The 24,000-nt window shown below is 41.6% G+C and overlaps 1 protein-coding gene across 6 annotated transcripts in view; it reads right to left on the reverse strand.

Annotated features, from left to right (window-relative positions):
* The window catches only part of RALGAPA2 (Ral GTPase activating protein catalytic subunit alpha 2), a 311,877-nt gene extending 304,731 nt beyond the window's left edge, over positions 1–7,146 (reverse strand). For 3 of the 6 annotated variants that reach the window (XM_032859300.1, XM_032859299.1, XM_032859298.1), the window contains exon 1: positions 6,774–7,145. In XM_032859300.1, the coding sequence (XP_032715191.1) occupies positions 6,774–6,879 (106 nt within the window). In that variant the 5' untranslated portion in view covers positions 6,880–7,145. Of the gene's footprint in view, positions 1–6,773 lie in introns of all 6 variants that reach the window. The other 3 variants (XM_032859302.1, XM_032859303.1, XM_032859301.1) reach the window with 3 other exon arrangements.
* Positions 7,147–24,000: the final 16,854 nt, after the last annotated feature.

A 24,000-nucleotide genomic window follows, 5' to 3' on the forward strand; every position in this document is an offset into this window, starting at 1 on the left:
CTCTTTCTGATATATTAATGTGTATTCTTTCCATTTCAAGACCCAGAACTATGACTCAAGATGGCTAGCAAAAACAGGGTGTTACTGGAACCTGGAACCAAGAAGCTCAGGGGTAGAAATGGCACAGACATGGCCGAACCTCTTGGCTCACACAAGTTCTGGTGTGCTCGTCTCACCCTCCATCTCTCTGCCCCGCTTCTCTCTCATTATGAATTCCATTTGAAGTTGGTTCCCTCCACACTGGGGAAAGAGGAATGCTGGCAGGCCATGCTACACTCTTAGGGTCTGCAATCCAAAAGCTTGGGAGCTCTCATTCTCCTGGCACTCATGCTTCAAATCTCAGCAAGTCTGAGACTCTTGGGCCATTCACCAAGGGGACACATTGGATTTGGCCCCTAGTCTCCACTTAGGTCTTCCTGGTTCCCAACAAATACCCCCACCACAGGATGAAAGCCACTGGACACTTAACTCCATGGTGGCCACACAATTACCTTCACATAAGTTCCTCTCTCTGCAGTTCCCTCATCCCCAACTTGTCCCCCAGGGAAAAACCCCACATTTGTCTTTCCAAACCCACTCCAGACTGCATCTCACTTAGGAAGCACTGGCAACCTCTCCAAAAAGCATTGATCCTGGGCTTCTGCCTTATTAATATCTGAATAAACAGCCCTCCTCAGCAGACAGACAGACAGACACACACACACACACACACACACACTCACTCATACACTCTGGAAAAAATGTCTATGGAACTAAATTTTTTTTAAATCTGAACACAGCATAGTTGTCTACCACATTTATATATTATTAATTTTACAGTACAATACCACAGTCTTCCTTTAAAATATAATTTTAAAATTTAAAGGGAATCAATTTGCTATTTTGAAACTCAATTTTTTAAAATAAACAATTCACTACAGTTTTATCTATGGCAAGATCAGTACTCTAAACAGCTAGTAAAAGTATTCATGCCCAACTGCAAATAAAAGTTTGTGTCCAAGTATTCTGGACCTATCAATTAGCTCTCTTCCCAGAATAAAAGGAGGAAGTCAGCCTTTTTCAGTTGTCCCAAACAAAACATCTGAGCTCCATCGGACTTTTATCCTTGGTCTGTACTTCTCTCATCAGAAGTCTAGACATCCCCGAGCCCTAGAGGCAGGGATTGGTATATCTGAGATACACATATCTGTGTCCAAAGCTCATCTCATGTTCCAGAGGTTACAGATATAAAACGTTAGTAACTGATGAGAAATTAGTAAAGGGAGCATTATGGCAAGACGACTTCGCTTCAAACAAGATTTGAAGGTTTGAAACAAAAGACAAAACAAAGACTGCCTGAAGAGCCTGAAATTACACCTCAGGCTTTACTCAGGTTGTAGAATGTCCTTTGGCACTAACATCCATGCAAATATTTTACCACCTGCTAGGCCTGCCAAGGGCACAGAGAGGCCAATGAACAGGAAAACACAAAGGAGTCTTTTTATCTTATGCCATGCTGAAATCAAATATAGCCTCAAGTCTCCCTAGAAGAATCTAGTGAAACAGACCAGGAAAAGAGCAGCAAAGTCAAAGCAACATTTTTGGGACAAGTGAAAAAACCCTAGGCTTTTGTTTACATATCAACATTCACTGTGGTGGGTAAATATATTTTCTGATACATAAATATGCTTTTGAGTCAGATAACTAGCAGAAACATAACATGGCCTTTAGAATCAGGAATCCCAGCTCTGCCACATATCGACTAGGTGCTGACAAACAAGTAGTTAACCTAGCTGAGCCTCAGTTTCTGCTTCTACAGGTTGAGGGTAGGAAGAACCCTCTCTGCATCAGAAGTTGTGGTTAAGATATGATGGAACCATGATGAAAGTAAACCACCTTATCATAGCTTTCTATCCTACTATTAAGTTCCAGACCCTTTGTCCAACAACCTCCTAGACATTTCCACTTGGATCTTGCCCTTTTCTCAAACTCAACACCTCTAACACCTAATTCATCTTCCCCTATCATTAGCCAGGTTCTCCTCCAACACCTCTGGCTCTCCTACCTGACACTCCCATTCTCCAAACTGCCTACCGCCAATTATCAAATTACACAAATGAGTTTATTGCTAGTCAGACTACAGTGCACATGGTAGTTTCAATCCTTGCTGCTAGCAGGCTCACCGGGAACAACACTTAGGAAAGAGCACAGTAAATTGAGTCATAAACATGTTCAAACCAAGAAATTTGAATTCAATGGAATCTGTCCTAAGGAAATAACGTAAAATAGAGAAAAAGCTGCTTCCCAACATGTTTAGAGCAGTATTATTTAGATCAGAGAAAAAAACAAAGAAAAAGAGAAAGAAAGGAAACAATTTAACCATCCAGGAAATGTAAGCTAACTTACAATACACAGTTTCAACAAATGTTTGTAATTAATAAAAATGAGAGGAAAATGCTAATAATAAAATAAGTTTAAATGGCAACATTTAAAATTTAAGTGAACTTGCCCCTACCTAAAGGAACAGATGCTTGGGATATTTGGGAAATATCCCAAAATGTTCCATTTTACTCCGTCAATATATCGAGAGCATTTGTGAGAGACTGTTCTCTCCTCACTGGTTCCAAATATTTGCCGCAAGACCTGATGTCACTTGATTTGCCTTGACTATGGCCTCTTCTCCCAGATCTCTTCTGCTTCAAACTGATCACTCCTCGCCTGGCTTCTACAAACCTGTTTCATTACTTCAGAGGCAATTACTAGTTCCCCCTGCATTGGTCCTTTGAAATCCCACCCTCCTCTCCATTCACGGAGCATCTTATTTCAGACCCTTGTCATTCGTCTCTTCCTTTCCTGGCAGCAGTGTCACCCCTCCCATCACCTTCCAATCCATTTTCCTGGCCCTGCTGACAGCCAGGCAGCTCTCAAATCTTACCATGTGACATACTAAGAGTTCTTCAAGAGGGCTCTCTCACCTGCAAGGTAAGGTAGGAGCTTTCAACTCAGACAAACAAGACCTTTTCTGATCTGCCCCCAAACTGCCTCAGCTTCTGCCAGTCAGGCCACCACTCCTCTCCTCCAACAAGATCCCCCAGTCCAATTTACTGTACTGTCTCTACCCCTGGCCTACATAGCACTCCAGTCATGCCTCTGACACTGTGAACACCCTCAGGGCAAGAATTCTAGCACTCTGTCTCATGACCAACATCACCTTGCGACTCCCTCACTGGACAGAAGGAAGGAGCAGGCCAGTGTTCCTCACCTTTCTACATCATTGCCATGTGTATTTCCACTACCAGCATCCATCTCCCCTTGCTTGGAACTGCCTTCCCACCGCATTTCCCAAATGCTAATCTTGCACTGTCTAGTATAACGCCACTAGCCACATAGAGCTACTGAGTTCTTAAAATGTAGCAAAATCATTTCAAAATGAGACATGCTAGAAGTGTACAATACAAACTGGATTTGAAAGACGGTATGAAAAACAGAATGTAAAAAATGGTAATATTTTATATTGGTTACCTATTGATATAATACAGAGTAGATCTGTGGGATAAATAAAATGTATTACTAAAATTAATTTCACCTCTTTCTTTTTACTTTTTTAAATGTGGCTACTAACAAATTTTAAGTTACACATATGGTTCAGTAGTCTAGCTATCCTTCAGGGACCAGCATGAGGAAACCCTTCTTCAAAATGCCCTTATGTTTGTGCCACTCTTAATGATCTTATTTCACCTCTTGAAATCCTATAACAGAATGCAACATTTAAGCCATTATCTAATTACATACCACATTATATGCTATTATATCAATTCTTCTTGCTTTATTAATACCATTCCTAAATGTGGATTTGTAGTAGGTACTCAATGTTTAATTAAACATGGGATCTTTGCTGGAGCAACAGAGCAATACACAGAATTTTTTTGGTTTCTGTTTTGTTTTGTTGACTCACTTACTCTCCCATTGATGATTTCAACAATACAGGCAGAACTGGAAGTCAGGGGACCAACTAGCTCTTTGTTCTACCTGTAATTAACACAATGCATACAGGCCCTATTGCTTGGCCTTTTTTAAGGTCTGTCTGGGCCTCAGAATCCCACCTTGTAAAGTAAGGTTAATAATATCAGGGCAATCTATAATACAGAGCCAGATAAAAGGAACTAAGCAAATTCTAACTGGAGCCATTACCATGAATGAGAAATACTGTACTTTCCAGAGTTTGTAGCGTGTATCTCAGCCAGTTGTCTTTAACACAGACTAAGTTTTAGAAAGACAGAACTTACAGCAATTATCAAAATATAAGGAGTGGTGTGGGAAAGTACCTATCGAAATACTTGTCTTAGCCTATTCATGATGGGAGGCAAGTAACAGGAGAGGAACCTGTTACATGCCTGTTACAAGCTGAAGTAGTTTATATATTAGACTCGCAATAACCTTTACAAGGCAGACATGACCATACCCATCTGACAGAGTAAAGAAACTGAGGTTCAAAGACAGGCTAAGTAACCAGCCAAAGTGATGCCGCCACAGGCTGGAAATCCAGATCAGTGGTATCACCTTTGTATGTAAAAAAGAACATCTTTATTATCGCTTGAAGACAAAATATGTGAAAAGCAAGACTATTACAGAAATATGCAAATAAAAATACAACAATAATGTCCATTCATTTCCTTCGAATGGTTTTCTTGATCTTGGCTAATTCCTGTCTTTCAGATCAAGAGGCCATTTTTTTCTAAGTAGACTTTTTTCTTTAAGTAGCAAACAAATAGGGTATATGATGTACTATGAACTAGTATATTAATGTACTATATTTCTTTAAAGTCTTTCCCAACCACAGTTGTCAGCCAAAATCTACATTAAACGTTTTAACTAGAAGTCTTCAGACACATTTATAAAAGTGTAGTCCCTATGGATAAAGTTGCAGCAAGAAAGGACACTGAGTCATTCCACAAACAAATGCATCCACAAAAAACAACCGAATATTAAAGAACCTCACTATTTTACAAAACTGAGATCATAATGAGCTCAATGAAATGAAAAAAGAAAGTTCCTCAAAATAAGATACTGCACCTTAAAATGAAACCACAATTCCACAGCCTTGAAAACAAACTACTTTCTCAGAATGGTAACAATGTACTGTGCATCTCTAAGAAGCCAAACTCATTTAGGTTTAATTGATTCCGCCTTTACAAAATGGAGCCAACATGATCCTGCAGACTTGGACAGAACAAAAGTTCAAATTCTCTACCACAGAAAAAGTCCCAGAATATCAAATCCTTTAAAAGACTGTTCCTTTATCAAAAATGTCCCTGCAGTAGGTGTTTATCACTCACTAGAACTCTGCACAATGCAACCTGTGTGAGCATGAGACTTTACTACAGGGAGGAGGCAGTTCAGTTTACCAAGGACATTTGACTTCACTTTCATAACTCTAGAAAACTAATCTCTCTTAACAGTAAGTAATTAATTTACATTCATTCCAAACTGAAGGGGATAGTGTAAATCTCAAGGAGTCTGAGATTGTGAAGAGCTGCACTTGGAAAAACCAGGTGTGTGTGTGTGTGTGTGTGTGTGTGTGTGTGTGTGTGTTTCCTCAGAGGTACTTCACAGGGTATAAATAGAAATAATTAGCAACTTTTAATCTCATGAACAAGATCTTTACTTAAAATTCTCACATATAAAACGAACTCTTTAATGTTATATTTCCTCAAGTGACAGACACATTAAGACTGCGTGTCCTAAATCAGGTGTTTTTTTTTTTTTTTTTTCCCTCATTTTATGAATAAAAAAGACATCCAGAGGAAACAAAGTGTCCTTTTCTCAGCCTCCAAAAACACTAGGGACAACACAAGTAGCACAGGTGTTTGGTCTTAAACAAAAGTTAAGACTAAGTAGGGAAGAAAATGGAAAACAAAACATAGCCTAGCAAAGCAGCTAGAGATCACATGCAGCAGGTGACAGGAAGCCTTGGGGACACTTCACAGCCACAAGGATGAGCTTCATGGCGGGTCAACTGCAGGCCCCCTGGGCTCCACAGACCCTCCACCCAGCAGTCCACAAAAACCAAAGGCGGCAAAGAACTCTCACTGCCATCCTGGCAAAAAAGCAGCAGCAGCCTCCTTGAACCCAGGAAAGCCACCCCTCCCTCCACAAACAGGAGGAGCCCCCTTCACACCAACCACACAAGCAAGCCCAAGCGGCCAGACCCAAAATAAAAATAAAAATAAAAATAAAAGTAAAAATAAAAATAAAAATACGAGGAGAGCTGGAAGATAGATGACAGCTCAATTAAATTTATCCTGGGAGCACTGGGAGGCTCCGTCTCTCTGAAGACTCCGACTCAAAAGTAAAAATAAAATTTAAGGGGAGGGAGCCCACAGAAGAGAGGACAGTTCAGTTAAGTCTGGGCTGGGAACACTTGGAGACTCAGTCTACTTCGGGTGTCAGGGTCCAAAATTAAAATTTAAAAAACGAGAGGGGGAGGTGTCAGTTTATTTTATGCGTGTCTGTGTAGCACCTGGAGTGTAGGATTTGCCAGGGAGGGGAAAGTCGCAGGTCCGCCGGCCTTGAGGTGACCGGGAGCAAATCCGGGGTAAGTTTACACTCCGGGCGACAGGCAGACCCGAGGGCCAGACTGCCCGCTGTCCGGGAACAATGCTGGGCCCCGGAAAGGAGGGTCTCACACCACCCCCTCACGTCCCCCGCACGCCGTCGGCATCCCAGCCCCGACCCTCCCCCGGCCCGCGTCAGGGCAGGTACTCCCGAACCCGGGGACCCACAGTGGGCCTCACCCAGCAGCGCCCGCAGGTGCTTCAGGCGCGTCAGCACGTCCTTCTTGGGGTCCAGCACCTTCTGAGTGGACTTCTTCACGTCTCCGTGGCTCCTTCGGGAGAACATCCCGCCGCGGGAAACCCGGGCCCCGCCGGCGGGGCAGCAGGCGCCTGCGCCGCACTAATCACCTCATAGGGTCCGAGTCCGCGCGTGTCGCGCCGGCCACTCGGCGCCCCCCCGCCGGGCCGCCACCGCTGCCTCTGCTTCTGTCCCTGCCGCCACCGCTTCGGTTGTGCCTCCAGGAAGGAGGGGCGGGCCGGTACGGCGAAAGGCGGGGCAGGAAGGCGGTGTTCGACGCGAAATCCACAGCCCCGCCCCGCGGGAGATGCGGGCCGGCCCTTCGGGATCGGCGCAGGCGCACGCGATTTGGACTCTCCTCGCGGGACCGCGCCGGTAGCGACTAGTGGGCACCGCGAATCACAAAGAAGCTTGGATCGTGAACACGCTGTACTACAAGTCCCGGAACGCACAGCGACAGAGCCTTCCAATCATGTTAAGGGTGTCTTGGGCACGATGGGAGTTCATGGGTGGGATCTGTTACGTTCTTCCTCCCCACCTTATCGTACGCTGCAAGACCTCTAGGGAAATGTAGTTCTTCAGCGGGCGGGGCGCGGTGACTTACCTTTCCAGAGTCCCCATGCCTCTGGACAGCATCCGCCTGCTCCCTTCCTGGAGAGGCCCAGAGCTCTCAAAACCTTACTCCTTGCCTTATACCACCAAGCCATTTTCCTCTAGTGCAACGTGAACCGCAGTAACATCTCGGTAAGAAAAGCTTTGAAGGCTTTTATTTTATTTTTTAAGATCTGTGTCTTTTGGGGTTTTTTTGTTTGTTTTTTGGTTTGGTTTTTGTTTTGTTTTGTTTTTTGTTTTTTTAGTTTCAAGTTTTTTAAAATACAAACTATTTTTCGTTTTGACTTATAGATGCACACTAAGGAGGGAGTCGAAGTCCCTTTGGCCAAACTAAAATCTGAGCTCCAATTTCACACGAAAATCAATGGCTTTGGCAGCAGAGAGAGCATCCCTACACTCTGGTTCAGGAGTCCAGCCAGTCCGCTTCGTTCCTGGGATCCAGGTTCCTGGGGTATGAGGTGCCCTTGCTCAGACGGGTCCTCAGAATCTTTCTCTTCCTTTGTGGGAAGTGCACGTTCTTTGTGTTGTGCAAGCCTGCATAGCAATCCAGTAGCAGAACCAGAAATAGAACCTGAGGGATCTGACTCTCAGGCTGGTATGCTTTTGCAGGTTAGGTGCCTGTAACCTGGAGCAAAACTCTGAAATGGAAAATGGCCTGGAGAGTTCTTACTAGAGATCCTTAGGATTATTTACAGGTACCTGGATCCTCTGACACCAAATTTTGACATTTGAGCAAGCATTTAACGCTGGGTGTTTAAAATCATAGGCTTTCCATCCAATTGGGACAAGACAAGTTTTCTCATTTAAGGGAACCTGTAACTTGGGGGAAGAGCGAAGAGATTTACATAGCTTTGTAGTCTCACAACTAGTATAATGTTTGTCCTCTAGAAGCACTCACTAGAAGTTTATTAAATAAAATGGAGTAAGAGCTAGTTCTATCTATGCTATTTTGACAACTCTAAAAATAGGCTCTAACAACTAAATGTTTTCACATGCCCTGATGAGATAAATATCCATGTCTTAATCCAAAGAACATGTGATCGTGACTGTTTTTTTAGAAAAAGGATCTTTACAGATGTTATTAAGGATCTCAAGGTAAATCCTCTTCACTAATCTGGGTAGTCCCTAAATCTAATGAGTGTCTTATATTTATAAGGGATAGAAGAGGAGAAGACACAGAGAAGGCCATGTAAAAATGGAGGCAGAGATTAGAGTCATGTAGCCATAGGCCAAGTGATTCCTGGAGCCACAAGAAGCTAGAGGAAACAAGGAAGGATTCTCTCTGGAGGTTTTCCAGAGGGAGGCTGACCCTACCAACACCTTGATTTTAGACTTCTGAACTTAAGAACTGAGAAAATAAATTTCTGTTATTTTAAGCCACCTCATGTGTGGTACTTTGTTGTAGCAGCCCTAGAAAATGAATAGCACCAGATACTGGAGACAACCCAGTGTGACTATCTAACAAGATCAGAATGACTGATACTGATTATAATACTTAAAATAAATAAAAAATCAGGAATGCATAATGATACTCAGAAGAATGCTTTTTGGAGTCCTAGGTGAGTGTTTCAAGTAGAAGACATAGCTTGTACCTTTGATAATTTGGGGCAGACTTTTTTTTAAGAATTTATTTGGGGCACCTGGGTGGCTCAGTTGGTTAAGCATTTGCCTTCGGCTCAGGTCATGATCCCAGGATCCTGGGATCAAGCCCCACGTCAGGCTCCCTGCTCAATAGGGAGCCTGCTTCTCCCTCTCCCACTCCACCCTCTCTCTCTTTTAAAAAAAAGAAAAGAATTTATTTATTTGAAAGAGAGAGAGCTAGCAGGGGGTGGGGGGGTAAAGAAGGAAGGTAAGGGCGGGGAGGTAGGGACAGAGGAAGAAGAAGAAACAGACTCCCTGCTGAGTGGGGAGCTCCTTCCAGTCTCCAGGCAGGTCTCCATCAAAGGACCCTGGGATCAGGACTCAGCTCAGCTCAAAATCCCTGAGCTGAAGGCGCACACTTAATCAACTGAGCCATCCAGGGGACCCCGGGTGGACTTTTTTTAAAAAAGAAGCCCCGGGTGACTAAGACCGTTTCTCCATAACAAATGGGGAACCTGATCTGAACTGGATTTGTGTTTCAAGATTCTAACCAGGGAAGAGTGCAGGGCTTTAGAACTTTATAATTTCTTCCATATATCACTTACCAGAAAGGATCACGTTTTCCTGATGACCGGAAATTGAATTCACGTGTTCAGGAAGACAGAACCCAAGAAACCAGGACAGAGTAAGGGAAATAAGACACTGAGAAGTCCCAAAGAATAAAGAGAAACACATATCAATTCTTGAAGTTTGTAGGAGGATTTTAGAATTTTTTTTTTGCTTTTGTATCCTATTTACATAAATTCAAACCAACACATATTTAGTGAACAAGCCATACCATTAAACTGTGATGACCATAGATTTCTACTTCCCATTCTTTTCTATTTTACTGAAAATTGGTGTTTAAAGGGCCATGTGAAAACTGCAACTCCTACCATCATTGATGTTAAATACTTATCAAACAATTCTATCATTCATCATTGTTGGGCTTATACCCAGTACAGGGTCAGGGTCAGAAGTCAATCAATTTTGTGGAATAAATAAACTCATTCATTCATTTCTTCATTAATATCTTAGCATTCTTAGGGAGTGTTGTTTGGAACCATGTTTTCAATTTGACGTGTTTATGCATCCAAATTTTAAATTCTATCCCTTTTTCCTCAGAAATTTTTCTAAAATATAGACAGACCTCTCTGTTTTCTTAAACTGCTTATTCATTGTTTAGGAAACCATAATTTGTCCTGCCCACCCACTGTGATCCCCTTCATCTCCTCCTAAATGAGCGTTGCCACCGGACACAAAGGAGAAACGCCTGGTAGATCTTCCCCATCTTATTTTGACCACTTCTTGACCCCAAATTCAGTAACTGCTATCAGAGACCATTTGTTTGCCTTTTTAACTTCCATATTAGAATCTTTTTATATGTTTAGACCTGCCAGCTCTTAGTTTCCAGATAATCTAAAAGTCAATGTATTTTACTTTCTAATTGTCACCCATCAGAATTTTTCAGTTTGGAAGGATGGGGGGATTTTTCAGATTGACTAAAATATCTTGTGCCTGACTCATTAATTCTAGTTGTCGTGTATATTCTATTAATTTTGGTATATGGAAAAATTCAGCTGTTAGCTGCAGACTTTCCTATCAGATAAGCTCATTGTTTCTGCCCTCAGGAGTAAGATCTTTTCATACATCAGACACACTGTGGATCTTCATTTGGATACTATTGCCACAGAGAGCCAGCCCCAGTGAACTTCTGTGACATAGTCTGTTTTTATTGGCCATTGATTGGACCTTTACATTCCTATTTTATTAAAAAAAAAAAAAAAAAGCTATCGGGGCACCTGGGTGGCTCAGTGGGTTAAGCCTCTGCCTTCGGTTTGGGTCATGATCTCCGGGTCCTGGGATCCAGCCCTGCATCGGGCTGTCTGCTCAGCGGGGAGCCAGCTTCCTCCTCTCTCTCTGCCTACTTGTGATCTCTCTCTCTCTCTCTCTCAAATAAATAAATGAAATCTTAAAAAAAAAAAAAAAAAAGCTATGATCTAAAAAATTCAATTTTTTTCTTATATTGGCTCTTACCCTGAAATTTTGAATTCATTCAGTGTTTATGCTATGCCCCGAGAATCTGCCCCTATCTAAAATCCCTATGAAAAAGGGGATACCCTATAAGAATGGAATACCCTATAAGAATGGAATGCCAGACTCAATGCTAAAGAAACAAGAAACCCGATGTCCTCATTTTCCAGATGATATATGTCATTTTCCAGATGACACTGAAAATATATTTTTTCTTCTCCAAAAAGGTTTCCTAATAGTTTCTTTTCTTTCCAAATATCTGTCAAATAAGGAGATTTAATACTTTATTTTTTAATTTATACGTTTTTGTTCCTGTACATTTCCTTTTTTTAAATTTTTTATTTTTTATAAACATATAATATATTTTTATATATTATACCTGTATACCTGTACCCCAGGGGTACAGGTCTGTGAATCACCAGGTTTACACACTTCACAGCACTCACCATAGCACATACCCTCCCCAATGTCCATAACCCCACCCTCCCTCTCCCAACACCCCTCCCCCCATCAACCTTCAGTTTGTTTTGTGAGATTAAGAGTCACTTATGGGATTGGGAGTTTTAATACTTTAAGCTTGACTATAAATCATTTTATATGAGAATTTCACTTTAGGAGATACTTGAAAAAGTTTTTGGAAATGTACTAGCCATATTGATATGTCTGATGGACACTTGATAACAAAGCAGTGCTTTAAGTGGAGGAAAACCTAATCGTTTTTCTAAATTTAGTCAAATGTTTTCACAGCTGTGCATTTCAACCATAATGTCATCTGCTTTGGGTATATTTTCATTTTTTTTTTCATCATCAGAATAGTATTAACATTTCAGTGGTGAATTGTGGAAACATGTCAAAATTGGAAAAATGCAAGCCTATAAGAAGTATCATAAGAGGGACGCCTGGGTGGCTCAGTTGGTTAAGCGGCTGCCTTCGGCTCAGGTCATGATCCCAGCGTCCTGGGATCGAGTCCCACATCGGGCTCCTTGCTCGGCAGGGAGCCTGCTTCTCCCTCTGCCTCTGTCTGCCTGTGCTCGCTCGCTCTCTCCCCCTCTGTCTCTGACAAATAAATAAATAAAATCTTTAAAAAAAAAAAAGTATCATAAGAACTTTTATAAATTAAAAAAATTATCTTTGAATGATAACATTGGAGAAATCAAGCATCATGGAAACTCTCTAGATAGTAAATACAACTTGCATAGAAGGACAATGTACAAAGGCTAGAAAGAGATGAAGTTTCGTAGGTGAGAGGCCTGTGAAAATGTGCTCATGACCTCACCTCTTCCCCCAATACACAAAATGCCACCATTAGGTTTAATATTAGGTAAGATTTACTCCCTAATTTAGAACCGGGTGCTAGATTTTCTAAAAATGAATGTAGATTATAGAATGTCCACAAAAACTATTAATTTAAATGGAGAAATCCATCGCACAGTCTTACTTATAATTCCTGCAATTTTCTAAAAATGAATTTCAAAATAATTCTTAGAGAACAATTCTTACTAACCATGACACAAAAATACAAATTCTTTTACTAATGTACATGTAAATCTATGTCCTAAATGGAGACTGCTTTTATTTGGTATTTCAGACAGCATTCTCAGTTTTAAGCAACAGAGACTGACTGGCTATTTAGATAAAGGTGACTCATCCAGAGAATGCCAGGCTCCCAAAATCAATGGAAGATTGGAGATCCAGGCCTGGAAAACAACTAGAAAATTAGATGCTAAGGCAGCTCTGGGAGGCCTAGACAAGTCATAGAGCAGAACACATGGGTCAGGATACCAAGACTTCTATGACAATGAAAGACCTTCCACCATCCTGTACATCTTCAAGTTCAAAGTCTTAAGAATATCCAGTTGGCTAAATCTTAGATGGATGCCTAGCTCATTTCTCCATCCAACTGGCTGCCCTGGGTCAGAAAATCTGAGGTGCTAATCCCCTTTGTAAGTGGGACCACCTCCTACCAAGACTATACAGGATAAGATATACCCCCCAAAATAATCGAGCGTATTATTGGAGGAAGGGAAGTTGGATGCTGAGGACCTAAAATAACAACAATAATTAAGAGTAAACAATAGCAAAACAATAAGAATGCAAATCATCATGATTTGCTTGACATAAATTAACATATGCCCTAGAATATGAAAACAATCCACCCATTGGGCTGATTTATAATTAAGATCTTATACTTTAGTGAGATGATTGGAAGACATAGTTTACTGCTTTCAGTAAATCTTTAAGGAGGACTTATATTTGATAGATTTTTTTTTCCAAATTTTAACTGGGAAACCCCTGATGTCGCTTAGAGATAGGATATGTGTGAATTATGCAATTACTAAAATCATCTTAGTGAATAATTGGAAAGAATTCGATCATATTTTTGTTTCTGTTTAAACAAAATTGAAGAATTCAAATGCCACAGGGAACATTACTAAGTACTTCTCTTTATATTATCCTTCTTTCTATGTTTCTATGTTCCTTCTTTTCTCTAAATTGACGTCCCCTCCATGAGACACACTGTAATCACGTTTTAAAGTCATTCTTAGTAATCTTTTTGATCCAATCAGTAGACTTAACTGAGTCCCTCCTCTGTGCTAGTTTATGCACAGCAATGAAGTTACAAATAGAACGAGGACACAATCTGATCCTCTGAAAAGTCATAGTCTAGCTGAGAAGTCAGACATAGCCCTGACCTTGGAGAGCTTACAGTCTAATGCAGGAGATGGACACATAACTAGATAATAATAATTAACAATAACAATACAGGCAGGACATTATGGGAGATACCAGGAAGGACTGGACAGTAGAGATGAGGGCAGGATCAGAGAAGGCTTCCTGGAGGAGGTGACACCTGAAGTGGGGAAATGAGCTGATCACACCACAGGCAGGGCAAGGCAGATATGCAATGGGCTGTGTGAAGATCACCAGAAGCAGTCTGGTTTTGTGTGGTTGCCACTTAGGACTGTGCTTGTGGTTGTACTTGGTATAATGTAGGGGTTGCAGAAATATGTGTATGTTCTTGTAGCCTTATAAAAACAGAGGGCCAAGCGATAGCAAAATATGATGATGCCAACATTAGAAGAGACTCTGTAGAAGCAGGACCGGATGAGGGCAAAAGCAGAGGCTCTGAATTCCAATCCTGCCCCCTTACTAGCTGTGTAATCTTAAATGGGTGATGCAATTCTCCAAGCCTCAGTTTTCTTCATCTATAAAATGGGGAGAAACTCACATTTATTCTAAGGATTAAATGAGTATAGGAAAGAATTGAACACAATGCTTGGTACACAAATGTTCATTGACTATTATTTTGTTTTTCTCTTCTCCTCCACTTCTGGAAAATACAAACAATTTCTTGCTAAGACTGTCCACACTTGATTTCTAAGTGTGTTGCCTAGGAGGGGTTGACAGCTGAGTTTCTCATGGTTTTACATCATTGAATCTGAACACCATCAGAAGAGGTCTGATGCAATAGCAATATCCTAGAACCCTTTATTTCACACATTTGTTATGTACTCCTTTCTGAATTGTCAGTGATACTGGTTTAGGAATGCTGGCTAAGGGAAAGGGCATAATGTGTGACTCAGCAGTTTGTTTCGGACATATTTTGCTTCCTCTGGTTCTTGTAAGACCAAACCCATGAATAGTTTATGGGTCCTTTCAAAAATTAAAGTCGTACTTCAGATTGTTATAAATCAGATTATAATAAGTCAATTTGATAATTTCGCTCTAACAGTCATAAAACAACGAAATAACACCTCGCAGTGTGAAAGCTTTGGTTTAAATAACCCATCCAAAACATGCCAATTGATGTTTTTCTCCATCACTTCTATGTTCATTTTTAAAATCAAAATAATAAGCAATTTTATTGAGCCTCTTCATAATCCAAGGCTTTTCTTACTCATTCATTGATTCAAAAAGCATTAACTGAGTTTCTTTCTGCTGGCCACTTATTCTAGTCACTGAATAGATAGAGATTTGAAAAATGTTTTAAAAAGACAAAATCCTTGTTCCTGAGATGCTCACTATCTGGTTGGGTAAATTATCTGAAGATGACACCTTACAAAATAAATATGAAGTTCTTTTTATTTTTAACTTTCAGAAAGCATTAAGAAAAGCCCCTCATTTACTTTGCCTTTATATAATTCTGCTCCTCCACCTCAGCCCTGGTTGTGGGATTGCCCACTGTAGGTGCAGGCTAAATAATTCCATCTGATTGTCAAGGGTTATCAGCAAGGAAATCCTGGAGTCCTAGAACATCTTGAGAGTAAAAGGCGATTGACAGATGTATTCCGTCATTATAAAATGGAAAAATAAGAATCAAAGTTGGTTAGTAATTGGTTGTCACTAGCACTGGGGATGGAAAGACTAACCTGAATCCAACATACTAGTGCTGATGGCATTAGGGTGGCTGGACAATGCCATCTCATCCCAGTACCATTTTGCAAAGCAATTTTGTGCCCTTCTCCCATTCAATCCTCACAACAGCCCATGAATCTGGGTTTCTTATCTCCATTTTGTCTAGACTAACAGAACTTCTGTGGCTGGCCCAAGGTCATCCAACTCACAAGAAGCAGGTCAAAAGGACAAATCAGAGATACTTAAATCAGCAGATCTCAGGAAGTAAATAAATGACTTGGTTGGTCTGCTGGCAGCTGGAGATCAAGATTGACCAGTTCAAAAAGAGTGGGAAAGACTCATGAAGGAGAATATAAAGACTTGCCTGGAAACTGAAATCTACCAAGACTTTAGACTCTGCCTTTAGAACCAGAGGTTACTTTAAAGTTTATCCAGACAAACTTTAGAATCAGGTCACTTCCCCAAATCTGTAAAGTTAATGAATAGTCAAACTAGTTAAGAAATTCCAGTGTCTTGACTCCTAGGCCAATGCTCAACTTCATCACATTATTTGCTGGCTAGAAAGGTCAGTGGAAGCTCAATTTTTAGTTAAAACTGGAAGGAGACTGGGCTCGTCTTTTACGGTGGTTGTTATCAATGAACCATACTCCTAGTGTTCATATACACCCGCACTTTTCCTTTCCCCTTGAATTGAAGCTGATCTGTGATCTTCTTTAACTCATCGAACGTAGAGGAAATGACAGGGACCAGTTTCTATGCTAAGCCTTAAAAAGACCTGACCGCTTTCATTTTTGCACACTGGAAGAAGCCAGTCACCATGGAAGAAGTTTGACTATTCAGAGACTGCCACCCTGAGAGATGTGAAAGACTAGCCACGTGAAGAGACCACACAGAGAGGAACTGAGGCCCCTGGCTAACAGCCTCAGCTGAGCTTCAAGTCAACAGTTAACACCAACTTCCCAGCCATGAGAGTGGGGCCATCTTGCAAATGCACCCTTGAGTCTGGGTCAAAACTATCAGCCATGTAGAGCAGAGATGAACTGTCTTAGCCAAGCCTTACCTAAATTACAGGATTGTGAACAGATAAACAGAAAGGTTATTGGAGTGAGCCACCAAGTTTGGAGATGATTTGTTATATACCAGGAAATAGCTACAATAGCGAAGGTGTGTGCTGGTGGCTCCAAGGATCTGGAAATACCAAATCCAGAAGACTTATCTCCTTAGTTGGACAGAGCCACACAGTGCATCCACTGGCTTATCTCTAACATCCTTCTGGTTCTAAAATTCTTTGAGCTTGTGACTCCCTGTGGCTCTTCCCTATGACTCTAAACAAGCCTGGTATCTACATGATAAAGAGATTGTTACCCCCAGAAGGTGACTGGCCTGACAGGGATTGCTTTTCTCACCAAGGTTTAGAAATGTAGGTGACAAGAAAGGAGGGAGACAGAAGAAGCTCCAAGAGTTTGGGTGCAACATGTGGAATACTTACAGATTAATTAATCGAATATCCATAGAAAAAGCACCAAGCAAGCCTGAGATAGGCAGGTCAACAGAAATTGACTTGAGAAATTAGCTTTTGATTCATTCAGTATTAGAGGAAGCACTTTAAAATCTATTGGATCTATAACTAGTTCCTTGCAGCTGGTGAGCAGGCAGGAACATAGATGGAGTCTCCAGAAGAGTTTGGAAGAGGGCACATCAGTTATCTCTACCACTAAAGTGTTGCATGGCAACCAACCACAGAACTGTAGTGGCATACACCAATAAACATTTATTCAGCTCACGAGTCTGTGGAGTTCATCCCATCTGGGTTAGGGTTGGCTGCTATTGGCTCAGATCACTTATCTTGGAGTTCACAGCTGTTGGTTGATCTAGGGTGACCTTTGTTGGGACATCTGTGGTAACTGCTCTGGCCATAGGTTTCTCATCCTTCTCCTGGGACCAGTAGACTTGCCTGGGCAGATCCTTCTTCGGATGATAAGACAGCACAGAAGTGAGCAAACCCAATGCACAAACAGTTTTAAGGCTGCCAGACAGGTTTGCTATTATCCTATTGGCCAAAGCAACTCACAAGGCTTAGCCAAGAGCCAGAGTCAGAGGGCAAAAGGAAGCAAAAGGAATGGATAGAGGGAAAGGTTAGGAATTATGACCATTAATCCATCTACCACAGAAGTTATTTTATAAAAATCAACCTTGACAATGGAAAAGGGAGCTTTCTGAAGGATCTCTCAGGACCTCTGTCTGATGAGGCAGCATGATTAGCGCCTGAGGAATTGAAGGTGAGGAAACCTGCCTCTTCAATAAGGAGTGACTATCCTCAGTCCTTTTGTGACATTGTTGCGAGCACATTATGAAGGTGCACACACAAGTTGTGTCTTTCCCCAACCTGCTTCCTTCAGTCATAAAGCGAGGTTAACAAATGAAAAAGCATGTTCAAGATTCCAAACTCAATGGCATTTCATCACATATGTTCACTTGGTGTCTTAAACGTCACAGAAAGTAAAGCAAAGACAAGTCACACAATAAAGAAGAAAGAAGAGGGTGTAGGAAATGAATGCACCAAACATGAAGTGAGTCTGTGAGTGTGCAGTTGAGGTAAGGCCTCAGCCTGGTCTGGTCAACTAGTAGCACGTGCTGCTTATTATGTTCAGGCAGTGGAAGATCTCTGTTATGTTCAGCGATCAATCAGGCAGAGTGTTTGGCAGCTGCTGCCTTTGGGATGTGGTCAGTTGTGAAAGGGTCAGCATCTAGATAGTCAGTTTGCCACAGAAATCCTCCCATTTTAAAGGGATTGAATGAGCCTTGGGTCTTTGTAGATGTCCTCAAGTTCTGCTGGTTATCAGTTCAGGGTGTCACCAGCTGTTGCCAGTTTTGGCAATATCTGGTCTTGGCTGCAATGCCCTCAGTTGTTGGCATCACTGCCTGACAGAAGTGACTGCTTGACATGGGTGACTACATCTTGTTCTATACATACTTTAAAGGAGTTAATATTTCTGCCTGGTTATTTGCATGGCTACCTTGTGGTGATCACCCTTCAATATCCCCTGCCCTTTGGAGAGCACATAGAGATCACTGGACTCTGGAGTCTGGGGAAGGAGGCTGTCCCAAGGGATGGGGAATAAATGTGGTGATGGCAATACTAGTGGGTTTTCCAAGTCTATGTTACAAGCCCCAGGTGGGTTCTTGGGAAGAACTGCTGAGGTGAGATCAGTGCAATAGACTTAGTTATATTATACCTTCCCTACTACAAAAGAAAAGGGACTTGGATGATTGATTAAAAGGCAATTTAGATAATAAGATATTGTCAGTATTTATCTAGGACTTCCAAGGTGGGGATTGGGGGACAGTGCACCTGTTGTCAGTCTAATGGTTACAAAGGGGAAAACTGCTGGAAGGTGCGACCTATCATTCAAGAACTGCCAATTCCCAATACTGTGGTTGTGCCTGACTTTATAAAGTCTTTGATGAATTGGGTTGTTTGATATAGGCTAGCTACCCAGAGCCTGAAAACCACAGGGAGACATGATAACACTGAATTTCTGGACTGGAATAGCCAAACTCCGGAGACGAAACTCATCGTGATCCTCCCGATAAACTCAGATTTTAGCAGTCCTCCCATGTTAACGTTTCTTTAGCTATAAGAGCTACATTAGATGAGTTCCTAATGATAGAGTCCCCACCGTCCAGAAGCCTTGACCCCTGGAAGTGTGTTCAGCATCCTGATGCAAGGGAAGTTTTCCAATAAGTGTGACAGTCAATGCAATACTTATATGGCGTATTTGATTCTTGCTTTGGAAATCTTAGGAAACAGTAGCTTGTATTTAACTGGATCTCGTAAATCACAGGGTAAGTTGGAACTTGGCTGGAATATACTAGTAGATATAAAACTTCCCCAGATAATCTTCACTCAAGAGCTGAGCAGGTGTTTGAGGCATTCCCCCCAACTGTTCCTGTACTTAACCTCTATACCCAGAAGGCCAGGTAACATGAAACACTGTGACTCTCTGCCTGAAATTCTTTTTTTCATTATGGGAGCATACCTGGTGCATGCCATGGACATGCCAGAGAGCTGATGCTCTCAGAAGCACCCTTGAACAGTGATAGACTGATAGCTGACGGATAAAGATCCCAGTTCCCTCATCTTTGGAGTAGAATAGCTCTAAAGAATGTACTGGTTCCCTGCTTGATAATGAACCCAGTTAGGTTACCTTTCCTGCCCTGTCTTACTTCCCCACTCCTCTGCCAATGCTTCCAGGATAACTCCACCACCACCACCACCATATCAACTACTTGCTCTCAAATCTGTGTTTCAACCCAAGATAGCACACAGTCTCATAAGAGAACACGGTCAAAATAATGAGCTAAGCTTTAAGCAGAATAATAACTAGGGTTTGCCCAGTTGATCTTTGCCAGTGTTGAATTCAGCAAACTAGGAACTGATATGACAAGCTTAATGAAAGTGAATTAAGTTTGTGAGATTCAAGCAAGACAAACCCTAGGGCTCCTAGGTAGGTGACAGACGTAAGACAGATAGAGGGAGGATGGCTCCAGCCATCTATGGGACCTATCAGAGGACTTAGCCTGGGGACCAGAGGCAGGCAAACTGCAAACCTGAGGAAAGACAGTCCCTGCTCTTTACCAAGTAACTCCAGGAAACTACATAAAGTCATATATAAAGGACAACATCATTCTCTAGGGCTCCTCCTACAACGTGCTTTTCTTGCTCAATATTACGTTTCTGAGATTTTTTTCATTATTGCTATATACACTCTTATTTTAACTGCTTCATTATAATGAATACAGCACAATTTATTGATCCATTCTCCTGTGGGTGAATTTTCAGAGTGTTCTAACATTTCATGATTGAGCCCACCCTGTGGCAAACATTCCTGTCTGTGCCTAGCCCCAATGTGTGTGCCTAGCCCCAATGTGTGTGCAGGTACATGTGCACACACACACACACACACACACACACACACACAGGATTTCTAGGACATGTGTGTGTGCGTGGGCTTGGTGGGTGGAAAACAACAAGTCCACAACAGTGGTCACCTCTGGTGGTGGCCATAGTGACACCAAGGTCTTTGGAAGGAACACAGTTGTTCAATGGACATTTGTCTCATCATTGCAATATATGTTTTGGTGTGTCCAAAATACATTGTTCGTAATTTTAAAATATGTGAATCTACTCTGGCTTTCAATCAGCCAAGAAAAAACACTTTTCTGTCTTTACTTTGTTGCCTTTGTGTGTTAAAATTTTCTCTCAAGCACATTGTACTTCCTGATGGCTCTAAGAGGCATGCACTAAAGAATCAGTCCCATGCAGTTTGCAAAATTAAATTATTGCATCTGTGGCTGACAAGGGTTTTCTCTGACTTTAAGTTTTTTCTGTGTCTCCCAACTTTTTAAAAGGTCCATTTCCAGAATATCAACTTAAGTAAACAGTCCTCACTCGTCAGGGAATTCCAGGATATGCTTTATGCCACCGAGCAGCTTTGTGAGAAAAGTGGTCTAGGTCATTTCAGGCTTTCATTCTTTGTGATTTCAAGTCAATAAAAATAGTTGGACAGGAAGGTGACTCAGGATTTGGCTTGCTCTGTCTTACTCGATTAGAATAAAAGCAGGTTGATTTGGCTTATTTCATTCCTTTTCACTCCTTTATTCTTGCTTGGAATTAGATAAAGTGGATATTATTCCTCTCCAACCTCCATTCAGTTAACTCTGAGCAAAAAATTATTTGGGCCAAATTGATGTGATCGCACACAAGATTTCTGAATTAAATAGCCCTGGCTTTTCCTCACTTCCTCACCAAAAATTCCATCCATGGAGGTATATTTCAAAAATAGAAAGTGAGCACAATGACCATGTGAATTTCCATTGGGAGGAATCGGGGCTATGATTCAGCTGTTTGGTGGACACTGATTACCTAATCAAGGCAACGCCTGCTGCTATTTAGAAGTGATTTCCAGAAGAATGAAATCTCCTTTTCTGAGTGTGCCCTTAGTTCAGACATTTCAAAGTATTTTTAAAATATGAATGAAGGCACTTCTATACGAGCAGATATCAGGCCATCAATAGTTTGTCTTACACCCCCAAAAGAAATAGCACTGAAAAGAAATTTAAAAAATAAAAAAAAATTTTAAAAATATGAAGGTAAAATTCATTCAGCATGTAATATATATGAAGCCCTATGTGTGTGTTTTACATTATTTCTTTAATCCACATAGTATTGTTAGAAGGTAGAGATTACTTGTATCCCTATTGTACAGATGAGGGGGTTGAGGTAAACAACTTGCCTAAAGTTGCACAGCTACTAAGTATTAGAGCTGGCATTTGAACACAAGAAGTCTGGCTCTTCACTTCACCTTCTTGATTCCTTTGCCATCCTGAGAATCAGAGTGGGCAGGTAACTTACAAATGGTCACACAGCTATGGAATGGTGGAGCCAAGATTTTAGCTCAGATCATCTTGTGAAGCCAGAGATATTAATTATTGCTTTTCTACGGGGAAATAAAAGTCCTGATTTAAGGTCCTTCTGTAGATGATTGGCAATGCATATAAGAATTCCATTTCTCCTAGTTACCAAGCTACTTCTGAAGTGGCAGGTAACAGTTTCAAGTGGATTTTATATATTTAAAGACTGCCTCTGATGCAGATGTAAGGACCATCTACAGCTCAAGTCAGTTAGAAAAAGGAGGCAAAATATATCCTTACACTCCCCAAAAAAGAGAAAAAACAAAATGATCAGCTGTCCTTGTGTGGCTTGGAATTAGAAACGATCCAGACTTTTCTACTGTAGAGCAAAGAGACAAGAAAAACTAAGTGAGAAGCCGCTGGAACAGATGCTGTAAATAAGATGCTTTAAGAACCTTGGTTCAAACGGTACTTTTTCTCTAGCAAAATCACCAGTCTCTTAACATGAACAAATGTGATTCATAGCAGAGAACGGATCCTGGGTGAAATCCCAGCAACAAATAGGAAATGGGGCAGTGGGGAGGTGCCAAAGCTACAAGGTTTAGGGGGGACTCACCCTCTTCTGGGGCCATGCAAATGCCATCTGTACAGGACCGAAATTGCATAATTTTTCCAAGTGAGACTCTTGAGTACAGGGAAAGGACAGTTTCCCTGAAGTACTCAGCCTGAGGTCACCAGGAGTGGACAGAACAGAGGTGGAGAGAGAGCCAAGCCCGGGTCTAGAGAGTGCTCTGTGGGGGTGTCAACACAAGGGCACGGCCAGCATCTTGGGTTCACCCCAAATGGGCCTGTGAAGAAGAGACCAGGTGAGGTGGGTGGAGACAGAGAGGGGCCCACCAGATAGACTGCTGGGGATGCTTCCTTCTGCTCCTGAGGAGCTTCTGGGCAGGAAATGTCATATATAGCTGCAAAATCCTGAATGCCTCTTGTGCCCTAAACCCTGGGAAGTTTTTCCTGACACTTTCTCCCTCATCTGCCCCACTTTGTCCACACTGGTTTCCTTTCCCTAGAATGTTCCCACCTCAGCAAGGTTTGACACTTGCTGTCCTCTTGGCAGGAAGCCAGGCCCCGCTCGGCACACAGCTGCCTCCTGGTCATCCCACCTCCTTCCTGGCATCACCACCTCGGGGGGCCATCCTAGCTCCCCCAAACTAAAGGAGTGACTAGTCCTCCTGCATACCCGGAATGGTCTTGTTCATGTGCAAGTACGTGCAGTCAGCTCTTCATAGCAAAAGTGCCCCCGGGAAGGTGAGCTCCATGGTGGCCAGGGTGTCATTTTATTTATTTCTGTCCAGAGTGGCTGGCATATAGTGGACTCTAATAGATGTGTGTTGGATGAACTCCACCTGCCTATTTCAGGCAAATGAGACTGTCCTCTTTATGATTTGTCATGCCACATGTCTGTGGTATATTAATTGCGTCCACCCTCTCTGATGAGCATCTTTTTGAGAAACCAGATCTTGACATGTGGGTTTTCCTGTCTGTGATATTAATGGGAGTCGTGCTTGGGCCCCTGAGTTTTGTGTGCCATGAATATGAAAAAACATGTGATCTTTGAAAAAACGCAGACAGTAAAAAGGATGGATCCTTTGCTCATCAATACCACAGAGCCCTACTCAGCAATAAAGAGGAAAGGACTTTTGGTTCATGCAATGACACGGGTGAACCTCAAAAACAATATGTTGCGTGAAAGCAGCCTGACGCATAAGAATAGATATTCTATGATTCCATTTATATAAACTTCTAGAACGGGGAAAACTGATTTCTAGTTCCAGAAATCACAACTTGGTTCTGCACTCAGGGTGTGGAGATTGGCTAGAAAAGTGTGTGATCTCTCCCAGGTGGAACGGAAAAATTCTGTATTGTTTTGGGCAGTTGTTACACAGATGTATATATGTGTCACAAATCCTTGATCTGAATATTTAAGAATTGTGCATTTCGTTGTATGTAGAACAGAAAGTTATTTAATCTTTTTAGTTATTTTTTATTTAAATTCAATGAACCAACTTATAGTACCTCATTAATTTCAGATATAATGTTAAATAAATTATTTTTAAAATCCTGCTTTCAGTA

The sequence above is a fragment of the Lontra canadensis genome, unplaced genomic scaffold (genome assembly GCF_010015895.1).
Source record: "Lontra canadensis isolate GAN:19392208 unplaced genomic scaffold, GSC_riverotter_1.0 scaffold16, whole genome shotgun sequence".
Lineage (NCBI taxonomy): Eukaryota > Metazoa > Chordata > Mammalia > Carnivora > Mustelidae > Lontra > Lontra canadensis.